The sequence below is a fragment of the Chiloscyllium punctatum genome, chromosome 33, assembly GCF_047496795.1.
Source record: "Chiloscyllium punctatum isolate Juve2018m chromosome 33, sChiPun1.3, whole genome shotgun sequence".
NCBI lineage: Eukaryota > Metazoa > Chordata > Chondrichthyes > Orectolobiformes > Hemiscylliidae > Chiloscyllium > Chiloscyllium punctatum.
Genome location: NC_092771.1, coordinates 6,924,973 through 6,949,528, shown reverse-complemented (window position 1 = coordinate 6,949,528; position 24,556 = coordinate 6,924,973). Strand labels below are relative to the sequence as shown.

Below are 24,556 nucleotides of genomic sequence, written 5' to 3'. Positions count from 1 at the left end.
TCAGCCTCACCTCATCCCCGGGAGGCGGAGGCGGTGGCGACCGTTACCGAGCCCGTCTCCTCTCGCTCGCGCCACCCTCCGATCTCCTGTTTGACACGAGCCAATCTCCCCCACCGTTTCCCCCCCCCTCCCCAACCCGACGGCTCCACACCCGGAGCATGCGCCGACAGCGGCGGGTGGTTGTGGGAGGAGCAGCGCACACGCTCGGGGCGGGGCAGGAACGCACGCGCGCGCGCGCCGGGCTGGGGCTTCACTGCCACCTGCCGGCACGGCACCGTCGTGAAGTCCAGCTAACGCCTTACGGCAGCTGCCCGCCAGTCGCTTCGCGCCGACATGAAGCGGAGGCGCTATAGATCTTAGCAGTCCAAAGGCCTGGGCCTGACCCTGCGGCGGGGGTGTGAAAGGAGGCAGCAGCAGCAGCGCTCAGGTAAAATCGACAGGCGTCGATTGAAGTGTCTCATTTTGTAGATTGGGGCTACGAGGTTAATGGGAAAACTAGTCCAGGCTGGCGTCCCGGCGGCAGTTGGCTCAGGGATCCGGCGAGTGGATCATATCTGCTGTCAGCCCCGAAGGCTGCCAATCACTGCAGGAGGCGGGACATGGGCCTGCCAATCACTGCAGGAGGCGGGACACGGGCCTGCCAATCACTGCAGGAGGCGGGACACGGGCCTGCCAATCACGACGGGATTTGCGGCTGTCGCTCACTATAGTGGGTCGACAATGAGGCTGTCAATCACTATATGAGGCGGGACGTGGGACTGTCAATCAGTAGTGGGCGGGAAATGATCTGGCAATCATGACAAAGGGCGGGGCATGGCGCTGTCAATCGAGGCAAGGGTGGAGTACCAGGCCATTAATCACTGCAGTAGGCTGACCATGGGTTTGTAAATCATGGCAACGGGCTGTCTACCACTGCAGGAGGCGGGAGATGGGGCTGTCAATCACAGCAGGAGGCGGCATACTGGACTGTCAATCACTGCACGAGCCATAGCAGGCTGGTGCCAATCACGGCAACGGGCGGAGCGTGAGGCTCTCAATCACTACAGAAGGCGGGACCTGGGACTGTCAATCAACGCAGGTCTCGTTCAGTTACCGCGGGGGGTGGGGTCATTGTGCTTTGATTCTCTGCTGAAGGCGGAGTCCCTGGGACTGTCGATCACGACAGGGGGGTGTGTGGCTGCACGACTGTCCATCGTTGCGCAGGGCGGAGTCTGTCAATCACCAAGGGGTGGGCCGAACGCTGTCCATCATGGTTTGGGGCGGGTTATATGGCTGTCAATCACTCTAGGAGGCGGGCTCACAGTGTCAGTCACTGCCAGTGGTGGGCCCTGGGCTGTCAATCATTGTCTCTAGGTCCTGTCAATCTGTGCAGAGACAGTGAAAGTCTGTGTCCTGTCGGCCTGTCAAAGCAAGGCGCTGTGTGGCTGCACCCACTGCGCAGAGTAAGGCTCTGCGGCACTTGGTTCTGTCAGTCACTGCAGGAGCTGGGGCTCTGGACCCTGTCAGCCACTGCAAGGGATGGAGCTCTTGGTCCTGTCAGCCACTGTAGGGAGGGTGGTTCTCTGGACCCTGTCAATCACTGCAGGGGGTCAGACTCTTGCTTCTGCCAGTCACTGCAGTGGGAAGAAATGTTGCTCCTGTTAGAAAGTTATTTATCACCATTTGAGTCTGGACAACCTAACTGTCATTTAGCTGTCAGTGGTATTAAGGGGAATAACCAAGCTCATTTTGCACTGTTAATCTCACCCTCAGAACAGTGCCTAATTGGCTGTCAATTTCGCTGGAAAGATCAGTATTGATAAAGCAGGGATTGCACCCCATTGAGTGGTTTGAGACCAGATTGCACAGACTTTCAGAAAGGAGTTTATTTTATTCATTGATGAGATGTACGCATTGCTGGTGAGAGATGCAATTTTTCTCTAATTCTACCTGCATGAACTGTCTTCTTCGCACGCTGCAGTCTATCAATTGTAGGTTTTTACTTCATTCACTTCTGGATGTGGGCATCACTGGCTGGCCAGCATTTAATGACCAATCCTAGTTGCCTTTGAGAGGGTGTAGTGAGCAGGGTAGCAGTGGACATCCAGTTCATGGCTGATGTCACGTATTGCCTGAAAACAGTGGTAAATGGACCTGTTGTGCACTGGTTAGAGGATGCACAGGTATACATTGGAACCCCTACTCGGGTAGAATTTCACATTGGCCCCAAAGTTCTAAACCTCCTTTAGGAACCCACACCCCACAACGTGAGCCACCTTTTTTTAGGTATGTATAATGTGACTGTTAACTCACAAAAACAGTGTTTTTTCTGCAGGCTGCTGCTGTGCACCACCTGCCTTGACTCCTTTATCTGATGTCTAGCATGCTTATTTGCCACCAGGCAGTGGGGATCTCCAGGGGTGTATATGAGGAGTCCTCCCATTTTCTACCAGGGTGGAAGGTGTTGCACGTAACAGTCCCGGATACCCACAGCTTGTCGTGGTTTATGGACTCCCAACCCAACCACTTATTATGCAGCACTGTGAAGTCTGTGGACCATGTATATATTGGTTGTGGGAAATTGCATCCCCTCTTTCGTTATTTGAAAAATCTTTTGTTCTGCTTTGGGTTGTCCTTCAGCCCACACTCCTGATCTTTGGGCATCCTTTGGGACGTGTGCAAATTTGTGGACCTTCTCATGGATCTGCTCCTGGGTCTGGCCAGGTTGACTATTAATGCATCTAGGCAGCAAGTTGTGGAGTGGGTCATCTCTGTTGACTGTCTGTCCCTCTACAGTGGTTATTATGTTTGTGCTGAAGTGTCATTGGATAGGGAGCACACAGTGTTCTCAATGCCTTCAGAGGTGGGCATCGCAGGGGATACAGTGCTTTATTTCCCCCTCCAACTTCATTTTGATTTAGTCCCTTCTTGCACTCTCTACCCCTCCCTCACTTCGATGGTTTGCATTGCCCATAATGGGCTTTGCATATAAACTTCTAATTGGCAACATGGTTGGTTGATTCGTGGCAGTTAACAGAGAAAAACAAATAAAAACGATAGTGGTGAGCTAGCTTCTTGAACTGCTGCAGTTCATTTCATGTGGGTGCATGGGCAATGCAGTTCAGGAGGAACTTCCAGAATTTTAACCCACAACTCTGAAGAACTAGCAATGTATTTCCAAGTCAGTTTTGTGAGTGGCTTGGAAGTGAACTTGCAAGTCGTGGTGTTCCTATATATCTGCTGTCCTTATCCTTCTAGATGGCAGTAGTCATGGGTTTGGAAGATGCTATCTAAGGAACCTTGGTGAGTTACTTAGAACATTTTGTAGATGGTACACGCTGCTGCTTCTCAGCTTTGGGAGGGACGGGAGTGAATGTTTGTGGACATCGTGCCAATCAAGTGGACTGCCTCATCCTGGATGGTAAAAAGGTGCTTGAATATGGTTGGAGCTGCACTCATCCTGGCAAGTGGGGCATATTCCATCACACTCCTGATTTGTGCCTTGTAAATGTTGACAAGCTTTTGGGAGTGTAGTGATACACTTATTGTGCTCTTTGGAAAGAAGTTCCCATGACATGAAGGAACAAAGTGTGTTATATCATGAAATTACCCGAGATGCATTGCAAAAAAAAAGTATGACTGAACGACCCAAAGCAGACCAGGAGCAAATGAAGGTTAGCAAGGACGGGTCTGATGAGGAAATAGGCAACAATCATTTGGATCACCTCAAGATTATGAAGCATTGAATGTGGGGGACCTGCCAGGAGTGTGTTGGAATAGTCAAAACTGGAGATATTAAAGGCATGAATAGACATTTCAGCAGTAAATGTGTTATGACACAGGTAAAGTTTATGGAGCTGCAAAAGGCACTCTTAGAAATGGTAAAAACAATGACTGCAGATGCTGGAAACCAGATTCTGGATTAGTGGTGCTGGAAGAGCACAGCAATTCAGGCAGCATCCAAGGAGCAGCAAAATCGATGTTTCGGGCAAAAGCCCTTCATCAGGAATAAAGGCCCTTCCTGATGAAGGGCTTTTGCCCGAAACGTCGATTTTGCTGCTCCTCGGATGCTGCCTGAACTACTGTGCTCTTCCAGCACCACTAATCCAAACTCTTAGAAATGGTATGAATGAGAGGTCGGAAGCATGTCTCACGATAGAATGTGACACCAAGGCTGAGAGTAGACTGGCTTAATTTTAGACTCTTGTTAGGTTAGAGGACCAGCAGTTTCTTTCCAGTTCAGACATGGAGAAGAACTTGCAGGTGATGGTGTTCTCATGCACCTGCTGCCCTTGTCCTTTCAGGTTATAGAGCTCATGGGTTTAGTAACTGTTGTGGAAGGAACCTTGGTGAATTGTTGCATATTGTTTATGGCACCCAATGGATTTAAGACTTACAATTAGATAGCCATTTTCACAACTATAGGATGTTATACAGAAAACATAAGCAATTTGTCATATGGGTATGATAGTAGCTCAGTGGTTAGCCATGCTACCTCACAGCATCAGGGACCTGGGTTCAATTTCACCCTTGGATGACTGTCTGTGTGGGGTTTGCACATTTTACTTGTGTCTGCATGGGTTTCCTCCAGGTGTTCTAGTTTCCTCCCCCAGTCCAAAGATATATGGGTTAGGTGGATTGGCCATGCGAAATTGCCCATAGGGTCCATGGTTATGCAGACTAGGTGAATTAGCAATGGGAAATACAAGGTTAGGATGGGGGAGAGGGAAGGTGGGGGGGCAGGCGGAGATGGGTTGCTGTTCAGAGTGTCAGTGTGGACTTGATGAGCCAAATTGCCTACTTCCATACTGTAGAGATTATATGAATTTCCACAGAGCAAAGTCTCTTAAACTTAAATGACGTGTCTGATCAGAAAATCTGTTTTGGTAATATCATTTAAGGGATCAATATTGAGCAGGACACAGGGAGAGCTCCCCAATCTACTTCAAAATAGTGCCATGAGATATGTTACATTCATCTGTGAAGCCGGACAGGGCTTTATCTTCAAGACCAATATGTGATAGTACCTCCAATGGTGCCTTGTTCCTCTATTAGAATACTGAAGTCTCATTGTTGATTGCCAGTCTATCAAAGACTTTCCTTTTTCTTCTTCTTCTCCCCCTCCTCACTTCACGTGCTCAAAACTTATGACATTTCTAACTTTTCTCAGTTCTGATAAAACTTCATAGACCTAAAACACTAATTCTGTTCTCTCTCCACAGATGCTGCAAACCTGCTGAGTAGTTCTAACATTTTCTGTTTTTATTTCAGACTTCCAACATCTCTAGAATTTTATTTTTGTATCTGAAGTTTCTTGTTTGTTTGCAGGAGCAGCATGGATCCAGTAATACTGAGCTACCATGACAGCTTAATCCGACGCTCAGATCTGTCACTCCTCAACCCACCCAATTGGCTCAATGACCACATCATTGCATTTGCCTTTGAATACTTTGCCGCTGAACAGTACAAGGAACTCTCAGACAGAGCCTGCTTCATCAGCCCTGAAGTTACTCAGCTTATTAAATGCATGGCCAGCCAGGACGAGTTGGCAATCTTCCTGGAGCCACTAGCACTGGCACAGAAAAGCTTGGTCTTCCTTGCAGTCAATGACAACTCTGTGCAGGCGGCTGGTGGGTCTCACTGGAGCTTGCTATGTTACAACAGAGATAGGAACTGCTTCAGCCACTATGATTCCTGCAGCAACATGAATGAAAGCCATGCCCGAAAGATAGCAAAGAAGCTGCAACACTTTCTGGGAACCAAATCTGAAGTGCCTTTCATTGAGGATTTATCACCAGTTCAAAAGAACAGCTATGATTGCGGGATGTATGTGATGTGCACTACAGAGGCTCTTTGCGAGCAATACCTCAGGAAGGACCACAGGCCACCGATCGTGGTTGTCACCCCAGTCTATATCACCCAGAAGAGAGTTAGCTGGAAAAAACTGATCGAGCAGCTTTCAAAGAAATGATCACTTCTTTGTTTCTTTCTTGAGTGCATCTGTGTGTTGATTTCTGGATGGGTTAGCCAACTGGTTTGAGATAGACATTTAAATTTTGTTAAAGAGGTAATCATCTTTCTCACGATCAGACTACTTTTCCAAGCTGGACGATAAAAGTCGGGTAGGTTTTGCATGTTGTGAGACTTCATTTGTAAGGATACTAGGAAATATTGTTTCCTTCACTCTCTTTGTGGCTTCTTCATTGAGACAGCTTGGAGAAGTGATCATGAAAAAGACTTTTGATGATGTATTCAAACTTTCTAGAGCATGCTGGAAATATGATGCCTTACACAAAATAATTCTGTCCATGTTTGGTGCTTTGGGGGAGAGGTGGAGTGGAATTTACAGCATTATATTGCTATAATGCATTTTAAATAAGTAGTCCATTGTTTAACAATATGTTGTGGTGCTCTGCATCTCTTAAACTCACCTGTGACTGAATTATATTCAAGTGAAATTAATCTGACTTCTTCTGTTTTTAAATGTTTCCTTACATTTTGCTTGAATCTGAAAACTTTGTGACTGAACACAATGAGAGAAACTGAGTTACCACAATTGTGCCTGTATCCATTGGAATTTAAAAGAATGAGAGCTGTTATTTAAACGTTTAGATGCTGAGGAGATTTCACAGGGCTGGTGCTGAAAAAGTGTTTTAACTGCTGAAAGAATGTAGTGACATTGTTTAAAAATAAGGGATCTCCCATTTCAGAAAAAGGTGAGGATTATTTTTCTCTTAAAAGGCCTTGAGTCCATTGAACTCTCTTCCACAGAGAGAGGTCGGCAATGATAGAAACAAAAGAACTACTGCTGTAAATCAGAAACAGTTATTGCTGGATAAGCTCAGCAGGTCTAGCAACATCTGTGGTGAGAAATCAGAGTTAACGTTTTGGGTTGAGTAACCCTTCCTCAGATACTTCTCGACGAACCAGGGATTTAAAGGGTATCTGGAGGGATAGACAGGAAAGAAGAGTTGGAGCCAGACAATTTTATGAAATGGCAAAGCAGACTCAGAGGCCTAATTACATACTCCCTCACCAAATTCAAATGTCTAAACATTCTTCATAAGTTTAGCCCATCATCCCAGGAATCAGTCTAGTGAACTTTCACTGCATGGCTTCTATTGCAATTATATTCTTTCTGGAAACAAAACTGAACACAGTACTCCTGATGTAGTCTCACTAATGCATATTCCACTACAGCAAAACATGCCTACTTTTATATTTCAGTCATGTTGGAATAAACACTAACATTCCATTTTCCCAACTAATCATTGTGCAAACTAACTTTGTGATTTACGTCCAAGAACACCAGATTGTTTTGTATCACTGAGTTCGGCAATCTTTCTGCTTTTCTATTCTACCATGCATTTTCCCACATCATACTCCATTTGCAAATTTTTTTCCCTCTCGCTTAAACTCATCTACCCCTTTTGTGAACTTGTTATGTCCTCCTCACAACTTACTCTCCCTATCTGTATGGCATCAGCAATTTTAGCAATTTGTCATAATATAAAATATTATATTTATTAAACATTATCTTCCTATTTAATCATCTGCTGCTTTAGCTCATTTCTTTCCAATTCCTAAAACCTACGAAACTTTTAATCTCTCTGTTTTCCATGTGTTTTTCAATCCATGGGCTTTAACAAACCCTAAACCTGGTGTCAACTTGTATACTTCATTACAAAATTTGCTCGCCACTTTTCTAAGTATTGGTAGAGTTCGGGGCCTTGACCATTTCCTTTCCTCTCGCATAGAGTTTCTCAGTAAAACTAATTCTCTACATTTTTGTTTTGCTCATTTTGAGATTTGTTCCAATATTGTAATTCATTAAGCAGAAATTGTAACATCTCATGCATTTTCTCAAGATTCCTCAACTTCCTCCTCAGAATCTCTTAAATGATATAAGCAATTAACACAAGATGGTTCTAGCACTGACTCATGGCTGCTGCAACAGAAGTATGTTTGGGTTCCTGGCAGCATCTGCACCCAACGCAGATTATGGAGGCGGTGGTGGCGGAGGCGAGTTTGGTCCCAGTGTGAGTGTCGGCGGGATCGGGGGCAGCTTCATTGGTGAGATGGGTCTGAATTGGACTCATGGCAACAGCGGAGTCAAGTTTGGCCTGGGGCAGTATCCAGCAGCTGTACTGGCAGGGTCGTGCAAGGAGTCAGCAGTGAAGGCATTGATGGAGGAGAGATGGTGCCACAGAGAGGCGACTTCACTTCCAGCAGCAACAGCATGGTGAAGTGGACTCGTACCTGTCCACCAGGCCTATGGGGGAGCACTTAACAAGAAGAACTAGAAAATTGAACACTTTCTCTTTATTTTTCTGCCTTTCTATTTTATGTTTTGATTTATTTTCCTGTGTTTTAAGATGGCGCTGGAGTTTGGCGACTCTATACAACACTTTACACTATTTTGTAACAAAATAGACGTGACAATAAATAAATCAAATCAAATTCCTGTGATTTTTCTTTTCCAGCTTTTCTCTGTCTTATGAAGATTAACTATTCTTGTTTACGATACCAAAGGCAGAAGTACCTTAACTGTATGGCCACTCTTCTTATCTGAACTCAGAATCTAAGAGTTAACCTTGAGGATATTATGACCAAACCTGTTCCAGTCTCACTCACTTTCCGAAAAGGAAAACGAATAGCTGTCCTCATTGATTATTATCCTCACTTACTTGGAATTATATTGCCCTTCCTTAAGTTCAGGTAGCGCTGTACTAAGTGGAATTATGTGGGTGTTGTATCTTTATATTACTGAATCAGTAATCCTCAGACCTGACATGACGTGAGTTCAATTCCCACCAAAGCACCTGGTGAATTTTACTTCAATTAATAAAGAAATATGCTCAGAAGCTAGTATAAATAATGGTGATCAGGACTGTTGTAAAACTTTATTTAGTTCACTAATAACCTCTCCACAAGAAAATCAGATATCCTAACCTAGCCCAGTCTGCATGTGACTCCAGAACCCCAGAAGCATGGTCCCCTTTGAAATAACCTCACAAGTAACTCAGCTGTACCCAATAAATTTGTTCAGCACACTTTAACAACAATGAATGCCAGTCTTGTGAAAAGTTACTATTTCCTGTGAATACATTTTTTTAAAATGACTGGACTCTTGTTGCTTGTGCAGCTCAACTTCTCACAAAGCAATAGAGTTATCAGCTACACAGCTGCGCTGTCTGCACCAGGAGAACTCTCCACCAGAGAGGAAGCCATTTCAAGGTCATAGCCATATTCATAGCTTGCTGAATTTGGATGGATGAATGATGAGTGCAAGTCTGTAGTATTAAGTTGCAAACTTGGAAATTTCAGATTGATTTCCGATGTTTGTGTGGAGCTGAGCCTCATCAATGGAATTAGTAATTCTCAGTGTGCAATTAAATTCACTGTGAGGATAAAGACATTTCCTTTGCTTTTTTCACACAAAGTGTGATTACATTCCCTCCTAAGCAAATCGCAGCATTTTTGTGACTTCAATGTAAACTAAAATTATATTTCAACACAGACACTAACCATCCTCAATTATCTCAAACTCGGGATGCTTTTTCACTTTCTGATCAAGGAACACAAGTCAGAGGTAGTGTGGTGTAAATGATTAAATGTTATAATTGGAGAGGGTAAATAGAAGCTGTCTATCTCCTATAGTCACGGGTTCAAGAACAAGTGATCTTTGGTCCAAGGTTAAATCATTAGACATTTAGAACAAAGGACACAGCGCAAGTCAGGAATACTTCGGACTTGGCAGCTCCAACAACGGAAAATTTGACATTGTCCAGGACAAAGCAGCTTCATTATACCCTTCCCCACTGGTACACAGTAGCAGCAATTGTGCCATCAAGATGCAATTTACTAAGGCTTCTCCAACAGCATCTTCCAACTCTGCGACCCCTATCACTTAAAAGCAACGGAAGAAGATGCATCCAAATGCCACCACCTGTAAATTGACCTCCAAGCCACTTACCATCTTGACTTGGACTAATCACTGTTATTTCACTGTAACTGCGAAAACAGCTAGACAGTATCTGACAACACTGTGGGTGTCCCTACCCCATAAAGACTGCAGCATTTCAAGGAGACAACTCACAACACCTTCAGGATAATTAAGAATGGGAAATAAATGCTGACTTTGGCAGCAATGCCTATATCCCATTCACATATAAAGAGGAGAAACTGCTTCACACAAAGCATTACAAAGCTGAGAAATTCAGTTCCTGTCTGTGGTTGTACATATAAACTTACAAATTAGAAGCAGGCAATCCAGTCTCTGTTATGTTTTGTCCTTCAATGATACCATGACTTTCTGATTATTGTACATTCCAATATATTCCCCATAATCTTTCACACACACCCCCCCCCCACCTTCCTTATCATAAATCTATCTACTTCCACTTCAAAAATATTTAAAGACTCTGATTCCACTGCCTTTCGAGGAATTAAGCTCCAAAGATTTACCACCATCTGAGAGAAAATGTCTCTTCATCTGTTTCGTGGGTATCCCTTGTATAACTGCCTGTCGAGACCCTTCAGGATATAATGTTTCAATCAAAAAGCTTCTTACTTTTCTGAACTCCAGTAGCTGAGGCAGAAATATTGATTACATTTGCCAAATGGATGAGGGAGTATGGGAACAGGTATTTCCCCAAACCATGACCCTGAGTAAAGGTATTACGTATTCTTTGCTCATGTGGAGAGCAAATGCTGACAGCAACTAGTTGACTCAGAAGGCCTGTTTTCATGTTGCACTTTTTATTCATGAGTTTGTTTAAAATTAGCCAAGGGACAGTGAACAATTTGGTTGCATGGGATGATTCTCAGCAGTAGATGGCGACCATGATTAGAAATGGCACTGTGCCCAATTGTTATGTATTTACGCAATAGAACCGTGTGGAGGAGCAGTTCTCCATATAATTCACTACTCATTGATTTGTAAACTTACAAAGACAACTAAAACTGTGCTATAAAAAATTTTAATTAAATGACCAAAGATGTTTATCAAGCAAAATGTGACACGGAGCCACATTAAGCAGATGAGAAAAGGCTTATAGATTTTGCCTTGAAGGGTGAGACAAGTGTACAGAAGGAATTCCAGAGCATGGCCACTAATGGTGCAGTAATTAAAAATCAGAGATTTGCAAATTGCCAGAGTTAAAGGAATTAAATCTGAACATTCTCACTGTTCTTAGACCTTAAAACAAATGGGAATGTAATTGTTGATTACTGATCAAATTTAGGATTAGAATTCCTACAGTGTGGAAACAGGTCCTTCACCCCAACAAGTCCACACTGACCCTCTGGAGAGTAACCCACCCAGACCCATTCTCCCATCCTATATTTACCCCTGACTAATGCACCTAGTCTACACATCCTTGAACACTGTGGACAATTTAGTTGCTTTTTCAATTAAAGAAAATATTCTGAAAATATGATCTTTTAACAATGAGGATTTTCTTGTTTCAAGCTCTAACTGTATACCTAGTACTTCCTCACTAATAAACATACATCATACTATTTCCTTTGATTGAACCCTTCCCTGGTTCTTGAGAATATTCTTCCCTAATCTCATCCTCACCATGCAGTTAGCAGAATTTAACTTGACAGCTTAGTGTCAATTTATCATTTCTTTGTGTTTCATGTCTTCCTTCCCAATTAAAAAAAAATGAATAAAAGGAACAGAAACTATTATGATTAAATAAAATGTTTAACTGAATTGATACTGTAGAAATAGTTCCGTAAGTTGTCCAATGTGTTGCTAAGCCCTGTGGATGTGAGGGCTCTGCTCTATGCTGAATGAGGTGATCTCCATACAGGGCTTCATGGACAGACTTTGCACTGTGACAGGAAGAGGAATTTCATGATAATTCCCAATACAGTACTATGCAAATTGTTTTAACTGTAAAGGGAGACTATCATTTATATGTCACTTCACACTGACTAGCTGTCCCAAAGCACTTTACAGATGAATAAGTACAGTGTCTTGGTTGAGTAAACTCAGCACTCTATTTGCACACATAAATCTCCCAAACATCTGTGATAACAACCAGACAATCTGTTTGTGTCATATTGACTAAGGAACAAATATTGTTCAGAGAATATTGACACCGGAGATAACTTGCCCATTCCTCAAGGTGGGTGTGCTACCATTTTACCAGAGCCAAAAACCTGTAGCTGCTCTCCCTCCTGAACAATGTCACCAGCTGAGCAGTTCTAAATATCTCACGGGAGTGAATGGAGAACCAACATGATAGAAAGGGAGGAAACTTTATAACATGTTTCTGGGGCATTTAACTTGCATCATGGACATCCTGATCTCGTCAGCAAGGTGGTCTGTGTCCCTTGGCAATTCTTTTACACTTCTACTTACATTTTTTACGTTATGTCGTCCTTTTTTGTATTTAGTGATCCTGACTATTTGGATGGGTGGCTGCCCTGTCAGTGAATAAATCCTAAGTTAGAACACCAAGATCTATCAGTTTCAGATCTTTGAGCATGGATATTTTCCATTCATTCACAAGATATGGCTGGCTCGGGCAAGACCAGCAGCTGTTGCCTATTGCTAATTGCCTGAGTGGTGAGCAGCAGTCTATGTGCATTGTAGTTTCTTGGAGCAGTTTAATACAACTGAGTGGCTTATTGAGCAATATCAGATGGCTAACCACATTGAAATGGGTCTGGAGTCATATATGACAGCAGACTGGGTATAGACAGTGTTTGCTTAATTAAAGGAGATTAGTAAACCAGCTAGGATTTTAACAACAATCCAGTAGTTTCTGGATGTAGGTTTGCTCGCTGAGCTGGAAGGTTCGTTTTCAGATGTTTCATCACCATACTAGCTAGCATCTTCAGTGGGCCTCTGAATGAAGCACTGGAGGTGTAGCCTGCTTTCTATTTATACTCTCACTAGTATCCTTACAAACGGATGAGGAAGGACACGACTTTGACTGGGACAACACATCCATCCTAAGACAAGCACCGTAATAATGACAATGAGACACGCATGAGAATTCCTAGAAGCATGGCATGCCAACTGAAACGCGCTCAACAAACACATTGACTTGGATCCCATTTACCACTCTGAGGAAAAAAAAGGAAATGATGTCACCAACGCAAGGAAACTCAAACATATAAATAGAAAGCAGGCTACACCACCAGTGCTTCATTCAGAACCTCACTGATATAGTATGGAGATGAAGCGTCTGAAAATAAACCTTCCAGCTCAGTGAGCAAACCCATATCCAGAGCTGCAACCTGAGCTACAAACCTTCGCAAAACTCGCTAATCCAGCAGTTTCATTGTCACTATGACGGTGTTAGCCTTTATTCTAGGTTTCTTTAATTAATTTAATTCAAATTCCCCAGCTGCCATGGTAGAATTTGGACATACGTCTGCAGATTATAAACCCATAATCCTGGATTATTAATCCCCCATATAAATACTGCTACCACATCACTGGAATTTAGTATCCATATGTGGCCTGAATAGAATAGAATAGAAATTTATTGTCATGTGTACTTTTATATGAAGAATACAGTGAAAAGTTTTATAATTCACCGCACACACCAATCAGCCAGTTCTTTATGAGCTTTAATCATTTAATATATTGACCACTGGTATCAGCAGTTGTCTGATCAGTGTGTAAGTGGAAGCGTGGCGCAATCAGTTTTCCGTATCATCAGTTATCATTTGCACCTTCAAGGTCATCTCCAGTGTTTCTGATTTGGAATAAACACACTGCTTAAATAAAATCTCCCTGAAACAAATTTGCAACAATCTCAGGCCAAAAATTAGTTGCCTGCTCAAAAGCATGGGTTCGGGGAACAGAGAGCCCCTCTGAAGCTGGGCTGAGTGCACCCATGACTCACCTCAAAGAAACACCCTTCGAAGTGGAGTGAGCCTAAATAAGTGAGACAAATTGTGCCAGCAGAAGAGTGATAATGAAGTCACAGAGGCAGAATGAGAAGGGGCAGCAGTAAAGGGAAAGGAATTAGGAGCAGGACAACAAGTGGCAACAGATAACCATTTGGTTTCCTCTCTCTTTCTACTTCCCAATATTTTCCTCTCTTTCTCTTTCTGGAACATCCACAGGAGGTTATGAGTCTGGCACAATACACAGACTTTGTCACCATGTAGACCAATTTATTATCTTACACAACATGAAGAGTGTTAGGAAATGGACAAAATGATTAGCAAATAATCTAAGTAAACCAGTTTTTTTTAAATTTATAATTGGCCTTCTGTCATGGCAGTCTCATCAGATCACAGTATCGAGAAGGCACAACAAAGGGTCTCACTGTTAAAATCCTCAAAGTCCTGTTCTTATTTGAAAATAATGGATTGTAAAAGTATATTCCTCAGTTTAAGGGATAAAAGAAAAAAACAGGCATTTAGAAAGTGCATTTTATAATCTTATGATACTTCACATTCCATAACAGCTAACAAATTACTTTTTTAAAGTGTAGTCCCTGTTGTAATGGAAGAATCAACAGCCAAGTGACACACTGAAAACTCCAGCAGTGACAAAATTACCCACCTAATTGATTTGAGGGATAAATATTGGCTATGACACTAAGGAGAATCATCTTTTAAACAGATGCTTTATATTCCACTGAGACACAGTCAGGATCTCAATTTGGCTAATCATTCTCAAGTTTGTCCTTCCAACGGTGCAGTGCAGTTTCTCACCCCCAGTATTATATTTTATTTGGAGTTGCATAGACCTTTGCTAGCCAGAGTATAAAGTAAAGTGGAATTAAGATAAAGAACAGCCAGATCATTCTGAATGATGAAACAGGCTTGAGGGGCTGAACAGCCTCCAATTCCTACAAGCAAGGGGATGTGGGGGGAGAAATAACAAAATTTGGTAAGATCACAAGAAATAGGACAATGAGTAGACCGTATAGCCAGTCCAACGTATTCTGCCATTCACTGGAATTATGTTTAACATTGGCCTTCAACTCCACCTCCCTGCCTACTTCTCTGATCCCTTGCTTACCTGGGAGACCAAATGTCTGTCCGCCTGCATCCTTATCTATATTCAACAACGGAGCATCAACAATCCTCTGGAGTCGGGAATTCTAAAGATCCACAACCCTTTGAATGAAGTAATTTCTTCTCATCTCAGTCTTAAACAATCAGTCCCGTTTTCCTAAGGAATGGTCTCCTGTGTTCTATATTCCATGGCCGGGGGAACAATCTCCCAGCGTCTACCCCATTCAGAATCTTACATGCCTCACTGAGATTGCCTCTCGTTCTTACATTTAAGTGTCTGGACAACTTTCAAGCCAGAACGGTAAGGGATACGAAGGATGTCACTGGAGAAAGTGAAAGCATAAGCTGTGCAGTACAAAGGGAGAGCAATAGAGGGAGTGGAAGATGAATGTTGAGCCTGAAGCTACACCCACAAGTGACTGAGAGAAAGAGAGAGGAAGGAAACGCTGAAAGAGACTGAGATACACGTATAACGAAGTCCACCGCCCACCCTGCTGGAAAACGGAGACTTGGCAGTGTCCTTTCGTCGGGGTTTGGAGGGGCAGAGTGAGTTGAGAATGTCCACATCAGACGACGTGGATGGGCTGGGGGCAGTCAGACCCCATTATGGCTGTAAGTAAACTTGGGCAAACTGCAAAATAAGCTACACCTGGAGGAGGCAACTCGAGCCCATTACAATGAAGTTTGGGACGTGTGGGTGGGGGTGGAGATCAGTCGAGTATCAGTGTGTTCAAAACGACCTGGCGAATGGATAACTATTTGGAGGAAGTTGCAAGGCAGGTGTGTGACTTGGCGGAGAGACATCCCAAACCAAACCTTATGTGAATTTCAGCTCAGTTTTGGTGGGGGATGCTTAATTTACAGGCACTAGAGGAGGAAGATGACTCTTGCTTTTAATGGTTCCTGTCCGGAATTGGAAGTTGACATAAGTCAGTTTTTGCCCCTTGGTTTCCAGGCCCGCTTTGTGGGATCTTGCTGTGCATTTTGACCCGACACCCCCCCCCCCAACCAAGGGCGTGGCTAACAGCATGGCCGAGCTGTTGTTATTCGAGTTCTTTTAACGCGATGTACAAGTGTTTAACCAGCCGGTTCGGGTTCTCTCAGGAATCAAGCTGTGCGCTGCAAATGCTTGTTGCAGATGGTCAGTGAACCCAGTCTGAAAGGATTGCATCAGTCCCAGACTCTGGCTGAAACTCCTCACCCCCTTCCTTCATGGGACTTTATCATTGTCTAACCTTACTAATGTATCGGTCAGGGCAGCGGCTCTAGGCAGTGGGGATGCCTAACCTTACAGCCCCCACAACCCCCACAGTCTCTCCAACTTCTGCTGAGGCTGCTGCAGTTCTGTGCATCTCCCAATTCCAATTCAGATCCTCAGGGACTGGGAGCTGGGTGAGGCTGTCTGATGGCGGGAAACCACTTCCGCATCACAATTGGTTTCCCCCTAGAGACACAGGGAGGCAGATCCCAGAATTAACAAGCAAAGTGAATGAGAACCCAGCATCATTGAGAGATAGAGGCGAACTCAGCATTAACACCACCCAGAATTAACAGATTTTATAATTAACGTGAGGAAGGGAGACACCCAAAGCAGGGACAGCATAGAGCTAGATACAGAGTACAGCAAACTCTTTCAATTTAAACTGAAAGTTTAGCTCTCTCGACAGTATACCCATCAAACATTCACATGACAGGGACAGCAATGAGTTAGAACGAGGGTAGACCTTTCTCTACATTGTCTCCTGTCAAACACTCCAGAACAAGGAAAGCGTGGAATTAGATACAGAGTAAAGCTCTCTCCACACTATCCCTATCAGTTATTCCCAGGACAGGATTAGATACACATAAAGCTTATGCAAATGCTCTGCTTCCTCAGAAGATCCTTCCAACTGACCCAACTGTGAACTTTTTACCATTTCCAGCACAAGTCCTCCTTCAAATTCCTTCAGAACAGTAGTGATTTTACTTAAAATCATTTAACCTGGGAAAGTTCCGGCTGTGGGACATACCTGCTTTTCAATGGATTCTCCAGGTCAAAGGTTAATACCCACTACCTCAAAGTTAAAATATCTGATAACAAACCATAGTCAGAGTCTCCACTGATACTCAATGGGATTGAATCTTTGCTTTGCATGTTTCCTGCTGGTCTATCCCTGAAGAGATAAATAGTTCTCCATTTGCGAACTTGTTCATGGGCTATATGACAGCAAGCAAAGTGTAAATGTGTAAGAGATCAGGAAACGGTTGCCATGGCAGAACTGAGAGAGGATTTCCTCTTGGGTTACCAGGTCAGGGGTGATTTGAATCTTAAAGCCTCTTCAGTTCAAGTCAGGAGTGTGATGAAATACTGCCTGGATAACAATACATTGACACCGTACAGGGCAAAGTTTGCACCACATCCACAAGTCTCCACTACCAACATTCAGTAGCAACAGTGTGTACCATCGACAAGAATATATCACTGTTCCTTCAGTGTCACTGAGTTGAATTCCTGGAACTCCTCTGTAAAGGAATTGTGGGTTTGGTAAAGGGATTGCACCAGTTCAAGAAGGCAGCTCACCAACACCTTCTCAAGGGCAACTAGAGTATGGACAATAAATGCAAAAGAATAGAAAGAAACCTTCCGGTTAGCTCACCTAAGATCAGTACCTCCAAACAGACCAGGTTGAATTTGGCACCTTCTGTAGTGATGAGGTCAACCAGCTGGACCTCATAGAATGCGAGTTTCCTGATTAGAGGTATAAACCTGGTCCAATCAGGGAGCACCGACTGACGGATATAAATATCGAACAAAAGAAAATTAAGAGAAAAAAAATCTTCGGCCCTCAATGTTGCACCGACCTGTGAAACCAATCTGAAGCCCATCCAACCTATTCTTTTCCATTATCACCCCTATATTTATGCAATGATTACTTAAATGCCCTAATGTTGGTGAGTCTACTGCTGGTCCAGGCAGGGCATTCTATGTCCATACTACTCTCGGAGTAAAGAATCTACCTCTGACATCTGTCCTATATCTATCACCCCTCAATTTAAAGCTATGCCCCCTCATGCTAGCCATCACTATCTGAGGAAAAAGGCTCTCACCGTCCACCCTATGTAATCCTCCTATTACCTTGTATCTATTAAGTCACCTTTTGAAACAAAAACAGCCTCAAGTCCTTCAGCCTTTCCTCATAAGATCTTCCGTCCATACCAGGCAACATCCTGGTAAATCTCCTCTGCACGCACTTCAATGCTTCCACATCCTTCCTGTAATGTGTCAACCAGAACTGTACACAATACTCCCAAGTGTGGCCGCACCAGAGTTTTCTACAACTGCAATATGACGTCATGGCTCCAAAATTCAATCCCTCTACCAAAAGAAGCTAACACACCATATGCCTTCTTAACCACTATGTCAACCTGGGTGGCAACTTTCAAGGATCTAAGCACATGGACACTGAGAGCACTCTGCTCATTCATGCTACTAAGAATCTTACCATTAGCCACGATGATGAGATACGGACTCTGTGGAGTTCCTTCATCTTCCTCTGTGTCAGTTACACATCAGGTAATTTATTGGTCATTGACAGGCAGTGTCACTTTGGCAACAGGTTTACGAATTTAAGCAATGCTGGACCATCTGAGAGACTTGTCATTACTTGAACATGAGTGGAGTGTAATGTTCTGTCTGTATTTAACATACACAAAAGGTTCTCAACTGCAGAAAGAGCCCTCTTCAGTTTTCCATTTCAAGTACAAACCCTCTTTTGGTTCTGTATTCTTTAGAAACGGCATTAAGATCTTTCTGCAGGTTGATTTCAGCCGGCAGGCACAACTGGATTTCAGTTTATCCGTTGTGTGTGGTGGCCAGTCTCTGCTGTATTTGAAGATTCCCAGACTTTGCAAGCTCACAGTTCAGAGGCAGAGGGTTTGTGTTGTGCGCTGAAACTAACCCACATGGTGCACAGTGAATGCTTCAAGACTGTTCAACAAGCTAACCAAGTTTGCACAGCCTGTTGTAGCCACGAGGTGTTACACAAAAAGGAACCCTTATATTGGGAATGGGATTAGAGATTCGTGGATTGGGTAGAGATTGGATTTATCCCTTGGTCTGAGGGAGACACAATGATCATAGCTGGTGGAGGTCATGGAACGTGTGAAGGAGAGAACAGCAGACCTCATTGAAGTGTCAGAGATGTGGATGTCCAAACATTCTGTTCAATGGAGAAGAATAAACTAGATTTATATAGTATGGCCTGAGCCATTCAGCCACAGTGAATCACTTCATAAAGTGGCTGGTCTTGTGGGCACAGATATGTGCACAGTAAAACATCACAAATGGAAACACAATGAATAAGCAGTTAGTGTTCTTGGCTAGTGTTGGCTGAGGGAATAATGTTGTTCAGGAAACTCCGTACTGTTCCGATTGTGTCAGGAGAGATCAGCATCCACTGAATAGGTCACTGTGGCCTTAGTTTAATATTTCACTAAGAAGGTGCTGCTCAATACTTGGGCTGTTATCTGTAAGCGTAGAAAACTAATTTTGCACTTCCTGTGACGTCAGAACTCTATCCTCTTGAAACAAAAATAATCTTGTAAGCAGAACGCAAATTACCAGGGTTACCTAACTAGGCAACAAAAACGTACTGTTCTTGTGATCTTCTCTTCCCCCTTTCTGATTTCTCAACCTTTGATTACGGACAGAACCAATATCAGTTGTCATCTATAAGTAAAAAGAAGCACATTTCAGTCCAATGCGGAGTTCAGTTTGGGTCAAGGGAAAGCTAAGCTCAGTCAATTTCCTTTGAGGAAAACAGATTGGGTCATAATTGAGGGAGTGCAACACATTCCCTTGTGCAAGATAGCCATAAAGAACATAAACTTGTCACATACACTTTCCCTTCCCATCTCTGGACTATCGGAAATAATCTACTATATCCTGGACAAATTGTGTACAATTCTATGCTTGTCCCATACAGCACAGTTTGCCAACTCAATACCATTTAATTTAAAGGATGAATCCTGGGGAAGAGGAGATGTCTGCTTTTGAATAGCAATATGTCATTGATTTTAGCCATGGATCCTTTCCCCTTGGTTGAAAGTCTTCTCAGAAATACAGCACCTTGACATTGCAGCACTCCATCGATACTACATGGGAAGAGTCTGCCTAGCCCTTACACTCAAGTTTCTGGAGTAGTACTTCAACCCACAACCTTATGTCTCACATGACAGCGCTTTCAACTGAGCCATAGCTGACGTCTAAACAGAAAACATCAGAAACATTTCAACAGGTCAGGCAGTTATGTACACTGCTGTTAGACCTCCTGAGTGTAAAGTTTCATGTTGGTGAAGGAGGAGAGCAGAAGTCAGACTCTACCCAGTTTTAGACATATTCACAAAATAAGATATTCTAAATAAATAGATCCAAACACCCACCACCCCACAATGTCAATAAATGTCTGCTGGTAATCAGCCAATAAGCACTCAAGCCTGTAGACACTTACTCTATTAACTGTATCAATTAAGATTATTCAGAACTTTTCATTGATTAAAATGTCCTTCTTTCCATAACTATGGTATTTTGCTTATGTTAGTCAATTAGCACCTTTCACTGCACCTACCTGTTTAATAAGCTTGCTGCATTAATTAAAAGATTAACTGCATAGTTTCAAGTGGTTAAAATGAGATTATCTTCATGATGTGATTCTGGATGCAGAGGTGGTGGTTCAGTGAATCTCCTATTTTGAATGTAGATTTGCTCGCTGCGCTAGAAGGTTCATTTTTCAGATGTTTTGTCATCCTACTAGGTAACGTCTTCAGTGAGCCTTCGAATGAAGCACTGGTGGTGTATCCCACTTTCTATTTATATGTTTAAGTTTCCTATGGTTGGTGATGTCATTTCCTGTGGTGATGTCATTTCTCGTTCTTTTTCTCAGGGGATGGTAAATGTGATCCAGGTCAATGTGTTTGTTGATAGAGTTTCATCTGGAATGTCATGTTTCTAGGAATTCTTGTGAGTACCTCTGTTTGGCTTGTCCTAGGATGGATGTGTTGTCCCAGACAAAATGATGTCCTTCCAAATCTGTATGTGAGGATACTAGGGAGAGTGGGTCATGTCTTTTTGTGGCTAGTTGATGTTCATGTATCCTGGTGGCTGGTTTTCTGCCTGTTTGTCCAATGTAGTGTTTGTTACAGTTCTTGCAAAGTATTTTGTAAATTACATTAGTTTTGCTTGTTATCTGTATAAGCTGTTTCAAATTCGTGAGCTGCTGTTGATGTGTTTGTGGTACGACACCACTTCGACTGGGACAACACATCCATCCTGGGACAAGCCAAACATGCAGGAGAATTCCTAGAAGCATAGCATTCCAACCGGAACTCTCATTTACTACCTCCTGAGAAAAAGAACAGGAAATGATATCACCATAGGAAATGATGTCACCACAGGAAATGGCATTGCCAACCCTAGGAAACTTAAACATATAAATAGAAAGCGAGCTACACCATCATTCAGAGGCTTACCGAAGATGTTACCTAGTATAGTGATGAAATGTCAGAAAACAAAGCTTCCAGCTCAGCGAGTAAACCTACATCCAGAACCTCAACCTGAGCTACAACTCTTCTCAAAACTCGCTAATCTCCTGTTTTATTATAAGTGTTTCCTTTGCCTTTTGGATTACTGCCCTTCATGTAGAATAGAAAAACTGCATTCATGCTAATATTATACGTGAAAGGAACTAAATTGTCACAGTATGTACTTGTTTTCACCAGGCTTACTGTGAGCTACTTTTAAGAAGGCAGTGGGAACTTTCTAGTACTTCCTAGTGGGTCTGAAACAAGATGGGGAGACCGTCACAGGCCAATTTGGACCACATTGCCTTTTCTATTATACCAGTAAATTGTTCCTGCCATTGTTCAACCACTGGAGAAAGTTTTTGAAAAACATACAAAGTGACAACAGAGTTAAGAGACTTACCAGTTTTGACAAAGGGTCACTGGACTCAACGCTAACTCTGTGTTTGCCTCTACAGATGCTGCCAGTTCTGCTGAGTTTCTCCAGCACTCTGTGTTTGTTTCAGATTTTCAGCATCTGTTTACACATGGTAGCTCAGTGTCAAGGACCCAGGTTCCATTCCACCCTCCAGCAACTGTCTGTGGAGTTTTCACATTCTCCCTGTATCTGTGTGGTTTCCTCCATGTGCTCTAGTTTCCTGCCACAGTCCAACCATGTACAGGTTAGATAAATTGGCTATGTAGGGTTATAGGAATGGGATGGGTGGATGTGGGTCGGATACTCTTCAGAAGGTTGGTGCAAACTTGATGGTCTGAATAGCTTGCTTTCAAATGGTAGGGATTCTATGTTGGTGTACATGGACTTTCAAAGCGGGTAGAGTACCATGTAACAGATCTATGAGGAAAGCTAGAGGTGGTGGAAAGAAAGGGACAACAGCAATCATGTACAAAATTGAGGAATATAAACAATGGATGGTGGTTCAGTGGTTAGCACTGCTGCCTCACAGCACCAAGGATCTAGGTTCGACTCCAGCCTTGGGTGACTGTCTGTGTGGAGTTCATTTTCCCCATGTCTGTGCGGGTTTCCTGCAGGTGCTCCGGTTTCCTCCCACAATCCAAAGATGTGCAAGTTAGGTGAATTGGCCATGCTAAATTTTTCAGGCATGTGTAGGTTAGGTGCATTAGTCAAGGGAAACGTAAAAAAAAGTAATAGGTTAGGGAGAATGCGTCTGGGTGGGACAGTCCTCGGAGGGTCAGTGTGGGCTTGTTGGGCCTAGCAACCTGTTTCCACGCTGTGGGGATTCTATGATAACTTGGAAATGCTTGTACTTATGCAGGCAATCCTGCACAAAGTGTAATGTTAAATGTCCAATATACAAACATGTCCTGTATTTAGGAACAGCTGCTTTATTGTGTTCCAATCAACTTGCAAAAAGACTCAAGAACAGAACCTATTCACAATCCAGGGACTGCCTGTATTATGATGAGAAACTGGAAGCTTGTTATCTAGGCCCCAAAGCCTGCAACTACACCGTGACAGCTGACATAGTAAAATTCAATGAAAATTGTTGCCTTAATGATTTCATAGAATACTGAATCCCTACAGTGCGGCCTACTGAGTCTGCACTGACCCACCGAGACCCAGGCCCCACAGATTTATAAAGGAACAGAAAAACTTGACCAGAAATCATGACAAGGAAAAGTCGGGATTGTGAAAATAAAACACTTTACAGGAGAGTTTTCATGATATGTGGATCTATTGTTTCTACTTTTGTTTATTTGTTTTACAGCTGTTTTGGATAATGAACGTCTTACAGCTGAGGAGATGGATGAACGGAGACGGCAGAACATTGCATACGAATACCTTTGTCACCTGGAGGAAGCAAAGCGGTAAGTCCCTTTCTCGCCGCTATCTTTAATATCTCTCGTTGTCATTGTGTCTGGCAGCAGCAAAAGCTGAGGAGTGATTATGAGGTGTAGATTCTCTAACCTCGCCACTGACACTGCTGCTACACTAAATTATCCTGTTGCAGAAACATTTCTCACAACAGGATAAGAAGCACAGTATCTCACAAAAAACAACAGCTTCTGTGAACAGGAAAGATCCAACATGCACAGTGTACCACTGCTTCATTGCTAACCTCAAACTTGATGTTCTAGAAACATCCCTTGAGCCCTTTTATACTGTTGGAAGCTAAACTTTCAGAGATGAGTGGAACCTACTGATTTCATTTTGTGAGGTCTAATTACGATTTTTAAAATTATGCAAGTGTCTGATAGAATACATGTAAAGAAAATATCACTGTAGGCAAAACTAAAAGTAACAGTTATAAGCAGAATGTTGTCACTAATAAATCCAATAAGGAATTTGGGAGAAACATTGATCTAGAGAGTGAAGAGAATGTAGAACTTGCTCCCACAGAGAGTGGCTGAGTGATTATTGTAGGTATTTAAGAGGAAGCAATGTAAGCTTCATGAACATGAGGGAAAAGAAATCTATAACATTAGAAAAAGAGGGAGAGACGCGCTCCGATTGAAGTGTAAACCACCCGCTTCAACCATGAAAATTGTGAATCAGTTACAAGGGGAGGTTAGTGAACCAGTCTGTTTTTTTCTGGCGAGGGTTTGAGGGATCTGCTGAAAAGATGGGATAGAACAGGTTTAAACTCGAAAAGAGTTGGTACTTCTTGGGTCCAAAAATGAATTCCAACCCAGAAATCTTTTAGTTTTAATTTCCAGAAGCTGCACTTCTTTTTGTCTCTCCTTTTAGTGACTGGGTTAATGGTGTTGTGGTTTGCACCTACTACCTCCCCACCACCACCCCCCCAGCCCCAACCTCAACTTCACACTCCTATTTGTCTCACCCCCCTCTCTCCACCCCCAACATTCCTGATGAAGAGCTTATGCCTGAAATGTCGATCCTCCTGCTCCTCAGATGCTGCCTGACCTGTTGTGCTTTTCCAGCACCACACTTTTCAACTCATTTCTCCTGCACAGGCAAGGACATGTGAAAAGATGGAAAATAGGATAAAGATTTTCAGATATTCCAGCAACCCCATGTGATTCCACACTCCAGCGT

At 43.0% G+C, this 24,556-nt stretch overlaps 3 protein-coding genes across 8 annotated transcripts in view; 2 read left to right on the top strand and 1 right to left on the bottom strand.

Moving 5' to 3' along the window:
- myo9aa (myosin IXAa) overlaps window positions 1-116 on the bottom strand; it is a 365,642-nt gene extending 365,526 nt beyond the window's left edge. For all 5 annotated transcript variants that reach the window (XM_072552871.1, XM_072552873.1, XM_072552876.1 and 2 more), the window contains exon 1: window positions 11-116. The gene's annotated coding sequence lies outside the window, so the exon portion shown is untranslated. The remainder of the gene's footprint in view (window positions 1-10) is intronic.
- On the top strand, window positions 103-6,441 carry senp8 (SUMO peptidase family member, NEDD8 specific). Of its 2 annotated transcripts, XM_072552879.1 has the most exons (3): window positions 103-427; window positions 1,753-1,899; window positions 5,308-6,441. In XM_072552879.1, exons 2-3 carry the CDS (start codon window positions 1,880-1,882, stop codon window positions 5,948-5,950), a joined length of 663 nt encoding a protein of 220 aa, XP_072408980.1. In that variant the 5' UTR covers window positions 103-427; window positions 1,753-1,879; the 3' UTR covers window positions 5,951-6,441. The 2 variants fall into 2 exon arrangements, with proteins under 2 accessions (XP_072408980.1, XP_072408981.1); XM_072552880.1 differs by lacking the exon at window positions 1,753-1,899.
- An 8,969-nt stretch (window positions 6,442-15,410) lies between these two features.
- Window positions 15,411-24,556, top strand: part of iqgap1 (IQ motif containing GTPase activating protein 1) — a 120,403-nt gene continuing 111,257 nt past the window's right edge. The window contains exons 1-2 of the mRNA XM_072552867.1: window positions 15,411-15,591; window positions 23,268-23,367. Coding sequence (XP_072408968.1) covers window positions 15,537-15,591; window positions 23,268-23,367 — 155 coding nt within the window. The 5' untranslated portion in view covers window positions 15,411-15,536. The remainder of the gene's footprint in view (window positions 15,592-23,267; window positions 23,368-24,556) is intronic.